The 15,836-nt window shown below is 24.9% G+C and overlaps 1 protein-coding gene across 1 annotated transcript; it reads right to left on the bottom strand.

Annotated features, from left to right (window-relative positions):
* Window positions 1-4,481: 4,481 nt before the first annotated feature.
* On the bottom strand, window positions 4,482-13,560 carry LOC145937437 (aminopeptidase N-like). Its single transcript, XM_083040455.1, has 10 exons — window positions 13,076-13,560; window positions 11,924-12,364; window positions 11,312-11,489; window positions 10,560-10,683; window positions 9,631-9,646; window positions 8,612-8,988; window positions 7,729-8,015; window positions 6,510-6,700; window positions 6,086-6,308; window positions 4,482-4,619 (listed from the first exon to the last, which is right to left on the bottom strand). Exons 1-10 carry the CDS (start codon window positions 13,558-13,560, stop codon window positions 4,482-4,484), a joined length of 2,460 nt encoding a protein of 819 aa, XP_082896581.1.
* Window positions 13,561-15,836: the final 2,276 nt, after the last annotated feature.

The raw sequence follows: 15,836 nt of genomic DNA, 5'->3' as shown, positions 1-15,836 counted from the left end.
GCTTGTATTTTGCATGTAGGTACATTAGAATCAGTTAAGTGTGTTCTAGTCTTTTTTTCACGTACTATTACTTAAAGACAAATATATAAGTATTCTTATAATGTATTTGTAACAACTTACTCTGTATATTGAAATATGTATACCACAAGTTTACTTGTATGTGCAAGTATAATTCTTTGTAATAATTAATTGCAGTAAATCGAGCCAGTTATCACTACTAACTATCTAATATACTGAAAATTATATATGCACAGTCACACGATCTTATCCTTTCGAAAGACCACCGAAAACTAACAGTGCTTGGTATATGACAGCACAATAAATACGTTATGTCAACTGCTTTCAAGGATGTTAAAGACAGCTTGTTGATCAATAATGATATAAGATATTAGTACGTTATGAAATTTATATTCATCATATAATATAAATTTTAAGCAATTTATTTCATATAATGCACCCAAGTGATCAAGAAAAAATATAATTGTATAATATATATAATATAAAGAATATAAAGAATATAAAGAATATAAAGAATATAAATATTAAGAATATAAAGAATATAAAAAGCTTAATTATTTTACACACATACACTCGTCAACAAAATTAACGCATATGTATTTTAAGTCAAAATTTTGCATAATTTCAAATAAGCATAACTCCGTTAAAAATGATCGGATTTGAAAAATTTTCAGCAACCTCGTGGTGCGTGTCGGGTAATACTAATGCTGGCGGTAAATGGAAAAAATGTATGGGTAACTTTCATATGTAATAACTCCGCGAAAAAAAATCGTACAAACTTTGCTTTTTTTTTAAATTTGTAGTAAAAAGTCCACATTTTACGATAATTATAATAAGATTTGCGAAAAAAATTTATTTCACCCCGTGGAGTGCGTCGAAGTACGCAATTTTTTTGAGACAAAACACGTCCTTACTTTTGAAGCAGTGGCGTACGGGGGAGGAGGATAAATTAAAAATCTGACGAATGGTTTTTAAAGTAGAGACTTCAAGCTTGACAGTGAAAAAAAAATTTTTCAAATCCGATCATTTTTAGCGGAGTTATGCTTATTTGAAATTATGCGAAATTTTGACTTAAAATACATATGCGTTAATTTTGTTGACGAATGTATATATATAAATAAAGTATCTTTTCATCGATTTTATTTTTGTGTATGTGTTAAGGTTATTAAAAAATTTATACATATTAGATAAAAAAAAAATTGTGTTTTTTTCAAAAGTGATTTTTTCTAATGAGAGACATTATTTATTTATCCTATTCTCATACCTATAAATATTAATGTGATAAAAAAACTGGAAATATACTGAAGGAGGGCTCCCTCTTCTCCGATTTTGCCGAACTTTACAATATTGTGCATTTTTGTGCGAAAACGTGAATCTGTAAACTAAAATTGTCGCTCTCAAGTACGAAAGAAGTTACAATCGGTTCTGCCCCCCCACCCTTCCTGCCAACCGATAGCCATTGTATAGGACCGGATTTTAATTAGCTACGAAAATTGGGATATAAATGCGGCAGGAGAGAGAAAAAAAGACCTTTTCAACGATATTCAAGAAATTTCAATGTCTGAAAAAACTGCAACGTGCTATATTGCGAGTTTATCTTGATACACAATCCATTCAATACTTTGACATATATTTTTTTATTATCGCTTTATCAATGAATAATGAAATAAATAATTCGACTTACATTTTGACTATTCTTTTTCTTCAGGTTACGGCGTACTCCGGATTCTTTGCCGGCACCGATTTTTTTCTGCAAAAAACCAACCCTTGCGTCGAGAACTGTTCTCGTAGAAGCTTCGAAACACTTTGCACTCGCGTTACCTTTTTTTTTGTTCGCGACGCGTTTCGGTAAAACGCGAGAATCGAGGAAGCTTATTCGCGTACGAATAAAATCGATGCTCAGTTGTCGCGTCGCCGCTTTTTTCAAGACCCATTTATCGGAGGGCCTTATCGAACGACGATGCGGCGACATGCCCCGTGACGCATTCAGGAGTCGTCGATATTCAAGAATTGGGCACTACACTTCACTATGTTTTATACTCGGTTTTATATTTCATTGAATATTCAACGACGAGATGAAATCGCGCAGAAGCTTCGCCGATTATTTATTGTCGAGCGCGTATTAAAAAGATCCCAAAATAACTGTGCAAGAGTGTGTGTTAAACACAAAATGAACGTCATGCATTGCCGGTATAAATATTATTATTTTTTCATTTTTCTTCAAGTCTTGCAATCTCATATTGTTTGCGATACAAATCTCTCTCTCATACATGATTTTCACAAAATTATTACCCAAAATTTACGTAAAAATTTTGTGTGTGGGTGTGCGTGTGACATTTGTATTGTATTTATAGTAATTGAGATATTATATACATATATATTTAATTAAACGAGAGCATTATTTCAATTATTATTACATCAAACGTCTATTACGCAACTCTCATCTTTTATTGTGTCGATGATTACTTTCCGCTCCGTAATTATAATGTTGTTTATTTTTATACGTAAAACACGAATCTGTAAAATTGTCGCTCTCTTTTTTTATGTTTTTTTTATAATTAAAATTTAAAATATTTTATATATGTGTTTGTAAATTACATGCGCGAATTGATTCCGACAGAAAAATTATTGTATAACTGTAGGATAATTTAAATGATATTAAAGTTTATTAATTTACTACATATGCTTAAAATCTTATTTTTATATAAATATCAATGTAATAAAGAAACCGTCAAAATGTAAACAGTTATATCACGTTGTAATATAATCAGTACTTGAATAAGTGACCGCTTGGAAACAACCATGTGCGGTTGGCATCTTTTTTTTGTACTTACTTCGCAGTATATTAAAAGTATATTAAAGTATCTATATTAAAATAATATTAATTAGAATAATAGTATATTAAAAAGAAAGTTTTTAAATTTATGTCTTTTTTAAAATAAAATTGTGTCGCAAATAAAAGTGGCATAACTCGTAATGTTTTCTTTTTGTCTATTGAGAACATTTATTAAATCAGACAATGCCAAGTTCGCAAAGCATTTTTAGAGTAGGACTTTATTTATGTAACCTTGTCAAAAACTAGAATTTATATTATATTTATATATATGTCAATTGGTTATTTTTAATCTTCTTATGTACCCTAACTTCTTTCAAACTACTTCCTATCGACAATTTTAACATTTAAAAATATTAAAAAAAGAAAATTAAAAAATTATATTAAAAATATAAAATTCCGTTAGAGAGCTATGATGTATATAATATATATGTTGTATACAAGAATTTCCATTTTGTTTTGCAATTTTTTGCGCAAAAAAAAACTCAGATAGCTTGATTTTTTCAGTATGAAAATTTATTTAAATAAACAAAATCTATAATTGTTTAATTATTACGAAAAAACAAATAAATTAATTTAAATAACTATAACTAGATTATATGAAATGTATTGTACACAAATTTGAAGAATAATACTAAACCTAAAAATTAATAATATATAATTAATTATATAACTATGTGGTTATTTTAATTTTATATCCATTTTTGAGAACATAATTTTATATAATGGTATAACAATTAATTTTTTTTATAAATTTTTGTTTATTGCACATATATAAATTCTTACTTTTATACTTAGAGTATCTTTGTCTTTAAATGGTTTTTTAATCAAATAGAAATATATATATAAGAATTGTTATCAAATTCATCTAATTTATTTTTAATTAAAAAATACATAATGAGTTCTATATAATATTTAAAATCTTAATAACACATATTAATATAACATCAATTTGTTAATATGTATATACATATATATGAATATATTTAAATAATAATTAAATATATAAACATATGTATACAGTATTATTATTATATATATTAACATTAATAATTTCATATAATTTTGAAATTATAATATGTTATATAATATGTTATATTAATATGTATCATTATATTTAATACATATATGTTGCACATTAATATACATACATTAATATATGCGTATTAATAATGAATAATTAATACAATTATTTACACACATATATTTTTTATTACAATAATAGACTTAAAAGATGTAAAAATTAATAAATAAATATTGAAAAATAATATTACACATATAGAAAAAGTTAAAATTACAAAATATAATTGAAAAAAATAGTACATTTTGATACATTAATAATCCAACATAATTATATTCAGCAAACAAATGTCTTTTTACATCTTTAACAAAATTAATTAATTTAGATCTTTAAAAGGCATACTTTCTTATTTAATAATAAATTATATACCTCAAGTATTTCATATTTGCAGAACGATAAGAAAAGCTATAACCCACATACATGATATATTTTTATAAATGCAAATCTATGGAGTATTATTAATGTATCTTAACGTACATAGTTAAATAATAAGTATAAGCCATGTATAAAAAATAATTTACCGAAAATATAGATTTATGAACGTCATAGTTATTTTATGATTGGTTGTATATTTTTAAACAATGACATCTGTTGGTTGAGTTCCGAAAAGCGTCTATCTACTTTGGTTGTAATTAGTTGAATGTAATGTTCCTTTTCCTTTAAATATTTCATTATCTCTAAATGGATCTGAAATTAATTTTTTTTATATTAATCATATTAATAAATTGTCAGTAATTAATTATTATTAATATTAATATTTATTTTTGTATTATGAAAATCTGACGTGACATAATTCTTAATTTCTAATATATTTAAAACTAGATATTATTTCCTAGTATACAGGGTAGTTTTTTAAATTGAGACACCTAAATATCTCGAAAATAACGCATTTTTGAGAAGAAAGTTTAAGACAAAATTGTTTACTTTTGAGAAGTAAACATGACAGCATTAATTATTCCTGATTCGGTGGACGTCAATTTAAATACTCATCCTGTATATAATTTTCCTTTCTCCTGTCCAAATAAATGAGCAGAAATTAATATTATCATATTTTTCTAAAAAGAAGCATATTTTTTTGCAAAATTTTCGAAATTTTTTTAGTTTTCATATTAGTCTATTCATTTATTATTTAATTTTTTATTTATGCCCGGTTTCTTCACATCTCCCAATAGCTTCCTATTATTCCTATTATCTTCCAGATAAAAAGAGATATAAAAAGAGATATCTTTAAAAAAAGAAAATTAGCGGAAACTTGTATAGAGGTGACAAAATTAGACATTAATAAACGAATTGTTCGCATATTTCATCAAAATATACGTATTTTATGGAATTCCATATTATATTGAAATAACATTTGAAAAAAATTAATTAAATAAACCAATTTCTAAAAGCTTATAAATTTATAAATCGACTTTTGCATGACCACTAAAACCAAATGAAGAATTTCTGTCTACTTTATTCATTAAAAATTACAATCTCAAGGAACTGTATTTTCAGAAATAGTACAAAACGAAAAATATACTTGTTTTCCGCAAAGAGAAATAAAATTGATATTAATTTTTGCTTATCTACTTGATACACAATAACACTGAAACACTTTACATACAAAAATAAATGAAACTAAAGAAACGATTAATAGTAAGAATATTTTGGTAATTGTATTTATAAAATTTACCTCTATTTTTTCAGTTTCATTGGTATATATAATATTTCTTTTATGCCCATCCATTGCAGTAATTTGCACATTCTTCATTTCATCTTTCAGAAACTCACGTACCTGTAAAATAAATTATTTTGATATATTCACATTAATATTAATTTATAGCTTTATATCGCACTATAAGATTCATTTGACATTTATACATATAAACATATTAAATTTTTACCTCATCGAGATGATCCTTAGAATACAAACTATTAATAAGAACTGTTAATGCTGCATTTATATTGACACTACTTCTATAAAAACAAATTTGCAGATGTATATAAATATATATACATAATATAGGCAAAGTTCACAATAATATATATAATATTTTTAAAAAAGGATAACTTTACATATGTTTTATTTTGTGCAACTCCTGTATTATGTCTTTAATAAGCATGTCAATCTCTCTTCCGTGCCTTGTGACAGCAACAAGAAAATAATATACTTGATTCACACCATATTTCTCCCAAATATTATCCATTGATTTTATAGATTCAAATATAATATGTGGAGTTTTATGGTAAGCCAGGTACTCTACAAATTTAATGTCAGATGTTTTCAATCCCAGCTCATACGTTGCCCACCAAGTGGAATTTTGTGCCATAAGAGGTCCGGATGTTAGCAGCAAACCGTTACGATATGTCCATTCTTTCCACCACGGCAAAATTCTATGAAATTCAATGAAAAATAAAATTCTATAAATTAATAAATAAATAAAGGCCAACTTAATATAATAAAATTCTATAATATTATATAAAGACATATCTTAATTTTATATCTTTAGTCGAAAAATTTATAACACATTGTATAAGAGACTTGCAAAAACTAAAGATAAACTATTATTTAAATGTATTAAAAAAGGAAATTACTTGTGTCTTTCTGGATCTGTGAGATGTTGTTCCAATTTCCGATTGGCTATTTCTTTGCATTTGGGAACATCAAGAACACATGCCCATTTTGCAGCTTCTTGTCTTAAAAGTTTTATAAAATCGTCTTCATCGGGAACTTCTTCGTATTTAATATTTTCAAGCAGTGCATATAATATACTCTGCACTTTTTGCTAAAAATTGAGATAAATATTTTATATTAAAAAATATTATACATATATTAAAATTTATATTTTTATTTTTATAAAGAAAAATATCATGTCGAGAAAGAAAATAAAATGACAAAATGAGTTAAAAATAAAGAATTGCTAATCTTTCTAAGCTAGTAATGATTATAAACTAATGCCAAACTTATTAGAAATATTTGAAATATAAATAATCTTTTATATACTTTGACTTTTCTCTCCCTCTAGTATAATTTAAATCCCTTTATTATAGTTTAATATCAATAATTCAACACAAGTAGACAAAGTACATATGTAGATAATATAATATAATATATATTTTGAATGTATATATATATATATATATATATATATAACTCGTATTTTGTAATTTTTCATCGAAAAATTTTTGTTGAAGAAATTATATAATTATGATAAATATTTTTATTTTTTTTGTAAAATTATTGTATAATATATAACTAGAAATGTAAATATATGTATATAAATACATGTTAATAATAAAATCATTTTTTACATTATATCTTTATTATAAAAAAATAAATATGTGTAAATGAAATAATACAATATGTAAAATGATAAATCATAAAGAATTGTTTCCATTCTGCATTTTATTTTCAATTTAATATATCTAATTAGAAATAAATGTTCTTGTGTTTTTTCTTGTTCTTCCTCTTTGATTATAATTGTTAAGATTTATTATAAATAAACTTCTTTTCTAATTTTTATTTATGTAATATTATGTTTCTCATTATATAGCCAAATGATAGAAAAGCTTATATAAAAATGTTGATCAGTTCCTTTTTTTTTAATTTCAATCATTCAATTGTCAATAGCGTCTTCGACTATTCGTAAATAATTTTTGATCCAATAAAATAATGTAAATAAGCATAACTGTGAATCTTTTAAGCTATATTTTTCTTTAGAATTTATGTGACAATTGTTTATACGAAATCATTATTATGTTATATATAAATATTTAATATGTATCAATAAATTGACAAGAAAGCTGGTAATACCCTGATAAAACTGGATTTGTTGAAATGAAATGGAAAGACACTCGATATGTATTCCAAAGCTTTGAACATAGGATACCATGCCACATAATCAGTTTCGTCTTTTAAATATTGTGTAATATTCCAGAAGATGAAGGAATTGAGTTTATTTATTATCATAAAATGAAAAGCGTCATCAATAATTTGCGCACGATTGAGAACGTGTATTTTTTTAAAAGATTGATCAGGTAGGTTTAGATAATCCGAAATTTTTATCCAATTTGTGTCTTCGTAATTCACGCGATAATATCCTGTTAAATAACAAATTTTTGCATTATTTTTTTTCTAATGGATATTTATTAAAACACCAAAATATTTTCAAGCATGTACGTATAGTTTCTTTTACATGCAAGTGTATAAAAATATATTAAAAATTAGAAATAATATAAATAGAGAAGTAAATTGTAAAGTATTAATTACTTTGCACCAATATTAAGATTGTATAATAAATTATTTTAATTAAATATAAAGTTTTATTTAAAATTAAATTAAAATTTACTTTTAATTTGTGAAGAATTTATTGCATATATCATGGCTAACAAATCTTATATAAATATTTTAATTTATTACGAAAGAATATTATTAAACTCATCGTATACAAGATCAGATATTGTTATTCATTATTATATAAATGGTTTTTATACAATAATTAATTAAATAATTAATTGTATATTTATAACAATTATAATAGAATATCTTAAATCATAATTGACAATAAATCATTATATTTTATATAACAAATAAAATACTTAAAATTTTTATAAAATAATACGGATAAAGTAATATAAAACGTTAATTATGTAGAATACATAAAAAAATAATAAATAATAAATTGATTAATATTTACCAATTTGTTGTAGATTGAATATCACCCAACCACCTTCATTGTCCTTTAAATAAAATATAGCAGAATCGAATTTGATTAGCGATATAGGTACAGTATTGTCAAAACTGAGATTTTTTTGCGTAGTATAGGTCACAGGTACGGCATAAACATGATCAACAGATGTATTATAATTTTCTAGGGTCAGCTTTATCCGGATTCGATTAGAAATATATTCTTGCATGACTTTCATAGTAGGATAAGTTCTCTGATTTATCCATATACTCATTTTATCCATCAAGTCTATCAAATCTTGTTTGATCGTTTCTAGTGAACTAATAGTTGATTCATCCAGATATTGCACCATAATTTGACTCAACTTATGTTCACTTATTGACTCCCTAAATTCACAAATTAAATTTTAACATTAATAATTATGGAGGAATTATTGTAAGTCTTGTTGGATATTATTATCAAAATTATTAAAATTTTATATTAATTTAAATTAACATTTTGCTTTTCTTGTCTATTAATTACTCATTTAATTTATAATAACAATTAAATTCTCTTATTTAAATATAATTTCTATTTAGAAGTAATAAAATTTAATTAAACTTGTAAAAGTTAAATGGACATATCTAAATAGTAAATAGAACATAAATTATATTTGAAATAAATATTTTTGAGAATAAACCCAGCGAGAAATGTTGGTCGAATCGACGTTGATTCGACCAACATTCTTCGCTGGGAAAATTGTAAATAAAAATTGTAATGTGTAATATTTAGATAATGTAATATATGTATAATAAAATAAACAGAGCATAAGTAAATAACAATAATTAAAAACGAAAATATTTTATATAAATCTTATAATTTATTATACTTAATATGTTCAGCTTTTTATTGCAAAATAATTATTATATTACTAGCTTTTAAGCTCGCTCTACGCGCGGAAATATTTCAAAATTATTATTTTTTTTTGCAATAAACGGAAAAAATGTGTTATGCACCCCCGATGTTGCGGGAGAGTATAGGACTCTCACCTATTAAAAACCCTCTCTGTACACAAAATCAAAATCTCGGCAAAATCTCGCTTTACGAAAAAATTAAAAAAATTTTGGCACCGATTTAAAAAAATCATTCCATTAATAAATAAATCCTCTCACACACTAAAAACCCTCCCTATACATACTCACACTCACGCCGCAACCAAAAGGTGATTTTAGAAAAATGTTTGTGCGCGCGCGCGCGCGTGTGTGTGTGTGTGCGTGTGTGCGTGTGTGCGTGTGTGCGTGTGTGCGTGTGTGCGTGTGTGCGTGTGTGCGTGTGTGCGTGTGTGCGTGTGTGCGTGTGTGCGTGTGTGTGCGCGCGCGCTATAGCAAACAAATGGCATAGGAGTGTATGACTCTCTTTCTCTTTCTAAAAAAAAAAATTGCCATCCCCGTAAAATTGGAAAAATGTTGGTACCGATTTCAAGAAAATCGGTCCATTAATGAATGAGTAGTTTGCGGCCAGACAGACAGACTGACGGTACTTATATATATGATAGATAGTATATTACTTACTTGTTTTGCATTAAGCTGTGGACACATTTAATAAATATCTTTTTAGTAAGTGCGTATTGGAACATACGCAACATAATAATTACTACAACAATTCACACAGTAAAAAAAATCTGATTAATTATATATAATTTATTATGTTTGTTTTATTATATTTAATATAAATTTAAAACTGTATCCATTTGTGAACATATATAATTTGTTAAAGAATTAATATTATATACATACAAGCAAAATAAATATATGTATTTAAATATACATAAAAAGATACACAATTAAAATAGAAATATGTATTTTGTTGTAATAAGATTAATATATGTATAATACAAATTTAATTAAAATTTCTATAGTTTACTTATTTCTTTATAATATGTTTACAAAACAAGCAATTCTCAATTATATTGTCATACCTTTAACATGAGGAATTTCAAAAGATCTGTTGAATTGTGTAGTATCAGAACTAGTATCCATATCAAGAAATTCATGTTGATATTGTACCACAAACAAATCCATTATCCGAGATTCAGAGATAGCCTGAAGAAAAAAATTTTGATGTAATTATATCGATATGGACAATCGACAAAAATACTTCCATTAGCAATATGCAGTAGCGCTTTTTATATCTATAAAGAAACTATATTATTCACATCTTAATGTTCTTGAAATATATAATAATAGAACTTCTCCAGAATAATATATAGTATATCATATTTTTATGAGATCTATTAAAATTATTTAAAAATGATATTTAACACACATATTTAACACAATTTACATTACAAATTTCTCTTTATTAATTTACCGTAAGAATATATACTACTTTTTAAGCAATTATCTATATTAATTTTAATTTAATAATTTTTTTTAAAAAGAAATTTTAAGAAGATTAGAGCATAGCAATTTTAACGAAATGGCAATAAAAATGCAAAAATATTTAATATTGTCTTGATATGTATGTCGCACAATTATTTGTAAAATTAATCTATTTATAAAAAAAATTTCTTTTTTTAAATATCGAATTTTCTTAAGAAAAATGATATACAAAATATGTATTACGTGAAAAGTTAATAATATCCAAAGTGTCTGCGACATATATGTCTTATTAAAATATTGCAACTGCTTGTAAGTGAGACAATTAGCATTAAATATAGTTTAAAGTTACCGCATTAATGGCATCTGTCCCATAAAATCTTAGAAGACCATCTACAAACCAAAATGGTGATGACCAATATACATAATTAAGAACATATTCTTTTACCAATTTGTATCCTATTATTCGGGCTACTTCATTCTTACGCACAACGGAATCCAACATTTCATCATATATAATGTCTGCCTCTCTAAAAATTATAAAAAAATAGTTTTAAAAAAATGTTTATTTATGTTAAAAACTTGCAGTTTTACGTAGTAAATATATATTTATATATATACTGATATTTACTGAACCCATACAAGTACATATAAAGATATGCATTTAAACTTTTAATTTAAGTGTTACAAGATAACAACTTAATTTTTATTATTATATTTGTTTCTTAATTAAATATACAGATAAATATCATATCTATCTTAATACTCTAATTTTAGATATTAATAATTACGTTTTGTTATTTAATTAAATATGTTGAGAGTCTTTTTTAAATTTATTTAAATATAATAATTGCAAATTTATTTTCTAATATTTATCTAAATATGTTATGCTTTTCATATTATTATTTCACATTATTAATTATTATTTAATTAAATTAATATGTGTTTAATCATATGTGCTCACCTATAAAGAATTAATCCCAAACTTACGATGCCTTCGTCTTGAAAATGCGGAATCGCAAAATGATCCACTTTGTGAAATTGTCTTATATATATAAATTTTTTTTGCAAGAACATTGTGACTCTATCAATTATTTCCATTGCAAATGTTATGCGCGATTCGGAAGATTTTCTGTACCACATGTAAATCCTATCTTTACTAACTTTTCGATTGAAATTAGTCACTATTGCCGCGATGAGATAAGTGGGCAATACAGATGTGGTTTGGAAGTATGTAATCTTCATGTCTTCATCATTCGCACTCTGCATGAATACCGGCATATTTGACAAAACCGAATAATTACGATGATGTTGTATAGTAATATCGTAGGTAGTGATAAAATCGCCCAAGCACGGAAAGAGTCTTTGAGCCCCAAGCATATGAAAATGCGTTGGCACTGACCACCTATTATTATTATATATTTTAAATACAAGATAATCAGATAATAATAAAAAAATTGTTTTGAAAAATATATTAATAATTTTTTTTATTATTACACTCAATTATAATAACTTGCGTTACATCGCATTAAATTATATATTTTTTATATTATTGTGATATAATATGTTTACTTCAATATTTGCGGATATGAAATAAAAATTGTAATTATTTTTAATCTGCTAAAGTTAATATATCTGAATTTATTTTGAATAAACTTCCGAAAACGACCAACGTTCGATTGCTACAAATTTCTGTAGAAACACTGAAAATGATGTTAAATGAATGTCATTAAGATTATATCTTCCCAGAGTGAATTATATCTTCCGGATAGTTTTCAAGATACAAATTTTAAAAGTCGTAATAAATCAAAACTTTAAAAATTCGGAGTCAGCCCTAATAACATTTTGCGTGGAAAGTTGTAAACCCATGTGGAACCATTTTTTTAGAATTATAAAATATATTTCAAAAAATAATAAGAGAGAGAACATTATAAAGCAAAAGCTTTATATTAACTAATCATATTAATTATATCAATAAATTCAACACACGATTCCATGCATGTTATGACAAAAACTATTAATTTAATGTAATAATAATATATATATGTATATACTATATGTTTCCAATAAATGTTTAATTTAATGATACATATTTAGCGTTTTAAAAGTTACTCACAATTGATCTTCCGGTTTGTAAAAAGATAATAAATTTGTATCATTAGCAATAAAACTGTGAAATTTCATATTCAAACTATAATTTCCCGGTAATAGCTCATTCACGAAAACCAAGTCGATAGATTCCATTCCAAAATTATACACAGGTATTATTGGTTTATAAACGATCATTTCTTCATTGTATGCGATATGGCGATATCGTGGTGGACTATCAGAGAGCCATACTTCAGATATACATTCCACCACTGAGTATAATTTTATCTCGCTTGTTCTTGCAGAAAGCTGAATACTGACATTGCTTTCGCCGTAGAATATATTTTGTTCCATACGTGGTGTAATCGTAATAGCATAATGATGTACTGCTATATTACACGTATCGTTGAGTTTATTTTGCTTCGCTTGTTCATTTTTCTGGGAGGAAGTAAGAAATGCTGTCGCAGCGAGAAATGTTAAACCGCTACTTAATAATAGTTTTAGAAATATCATGTTAACTTTTGCACCAGATATCTGCTGAAACATTTCTTTGTTAGAAGAAAAGACGAACATGGAAAAATTAAACATTAATATGAGAACATTGAAAAATTCTTTCTCTATCATTATTTTAGCTCAAATAGATAGATAAGATAAGCTTTATAAAATTATTTTATATCTCTCTCGATTTTGAAAACCATAAATCTATAAAATATCATATAAATGACATAATTTTAATAACACAAACACAATAAATATAATACTGGATACTAATTACATATATCTAAACACAATTAACGCAATAAAAAATATTAATCACAAATATTTTTAATAAAAACAATAATATAATTATGTCACTTTCATTCTGTATAGATTAAATCATTTTATTCAATTTCTTTTTTCTAAAATCTGTACCGCAAATATATAATCTTGAACATTTTACCTTCGTCTAAAATAATATTTTATATTTATTGTCATTAATAAAATATGTATTTATTTTATAAATAAAGCATAATTGGATTATATTATTATTTTAAAAATTTAGGAATTTTTAGTTCTAACGGAAAATTGTGTTGAATCCGTAAGACAAAGTAATTGCCGTTATAAAGTTAAATATATGTTTTCAATACACGTTTTAAAACTCATATGTTATATAATTTGTTTTTTTTTTATCTGTTTTGATATGTTCGATAAGAGTTATATTTATTTATTTTGAAATTCTATATATGCTCAGCTGTTACTTATTTAGTGAGATTAAATTTATTTAAATTTTTTAATATAGCTTCTCATAAATATATGGAATCAAATGCAAATCAAGCTCAATTATTCGAATAATAATTATTAGTAATATATTAAATCATATTTATATTCATTAATAATACATATATATATATATATATATATATATAAAATAAAATAACGAAATTTAATACTTGTTTCTCGTTGTTTACATTTATGTTAAATTTAATGTAATTTTATAGACTATATAAAGTAAATTTCTATTATAAAATATGTAGAACCAAATATATAACGGTATTACATTTTAAATATATTATAAATTGATATTAATACATGAACATCTTTAACATTATATTTGGAATATATAAAATAAACGTGTTGTAATATTTTTAAATTATAAAAAAAGCATTTTGTTCAATTTTATAGTTTTATGAGTCACATAAGTTATTGAAACATATACATAACATGTCATATACAAAAAAATATACGAAAGGTACACGTTTAAAATTATCGATATTATTTATTAATACTGTTATAGATAACTTTGAGAAAATATAATAATGTTTATTGTGCTTGTATTTTGCATGCACATTAGAATTAATTAAATTGTGTTTTATTCTTCTTTTCACGTACTATTACTTAAAGACAAATATATAAGTATTCTCATAACGTATTTGTAACAACTCACTTTGTATATTGAAATATGTATGCCACAAGTTTAGTTGTATGTGCAAGTATATTTATTTGTAATAATTAATTGCAGTAAATCGAGCCAATTATCACTACAAACTATATAATATATTGAAAATTATATATGCACAGTCACACGATCTTATCCTTTCGAAAGACCACCGAAAACTAACAGTGCTTGGTACATGACGCCACAATAAATACGTTATGTCAACTGCTTCCAAGGATGTTAAAGACAGCTTGTTGATCAATAACGATATAAAATATTAGTACATTATGAAATTTATATTCATAATACACTCGTCAAAAAAATTATCGCAACACGTAATTAATATCAAAATTTAGCATAAATTCAAATAAGCGTATCTCTGCGAAAAATTGTCGTATTTAAAAAAATTTTTTTTTGTTTTAAAGGGTAATGTCTCTACTTTAAGGAACTTTCGTTCGATTTTGATTTTATTCTCTCCCCGTTTCTCCATCCCTTTAAAAGGAGGGACGTGTTTTTTTTTTCAAAAATTGCATAGTTTGACGAACTTTACGGAGTGTACTAAATTTTTTTCGCAAATATCATCATTACTAGCGTAAAATATAGACTTTTCTCTACAAATTAAAAAAAATTTAATACCGTACGATTTTTTTTCGCGAAGTTACGGCGTATCAAAGTTCGGCGTATATGTTCGTATTTAAAATTATGTATTTCTGCCTCGTCTTCGGATGACCTTTTATGTGAAAATGGCTGCATGATTTTGAAAGACTACCAACCAATTTCCAGCAATTGGAAGCAGCCCTACATCGAATATGGTTCGAAATTCTGCAACCCACAATTAGCGCCTGCAAGAGGTCATCCGAAGACAAGGCAGAAA

This window comes from Prenolepis imparis, unplaced genomic scaffold (assembly GCF_030444845.1).
Source record: "Prenolepis imparis isolate NDT839.2.m4 unplaced genomic scaffold, iyPreImpa1.0 SCAF_6, whole genome shotgun sequence".
Taxonomy (NCBI): domain Eukaryota; kingdom Metazoa; phylum Arthropoda; class Insecta; order Hymenoptera; family Formicidae; genus Prenolepis; species Prenolepis imparis.
This window is presented reverse-complemented; position numbering and strand designations above follow the sequence as displayed.

Excerpts from the sequence above, each read along its gene's own strand:
- LOC145937437 (XM_083040455.1), bottom strand. The coding sequence starts at position 13,560 with ATGATATTTCTAAAACTATTATTAAGTAGCGGTTTAACATTTCTCGCT. Across the intron at positions 11,490-11,923 it reads TTGGGATTAATTCTTTATAG|AGAGGCAGACATTATATATG; the intron begins GTGAGCACATAT and ends TATAATTTTTAG. Across the intron at positions 8,016-8,611 it reads ATTCAATCTACAACAAATTG|GATATTATCGCGTGAATTAC; the intron begins GTAAATATTAAT and ends GTTATTTAACAG.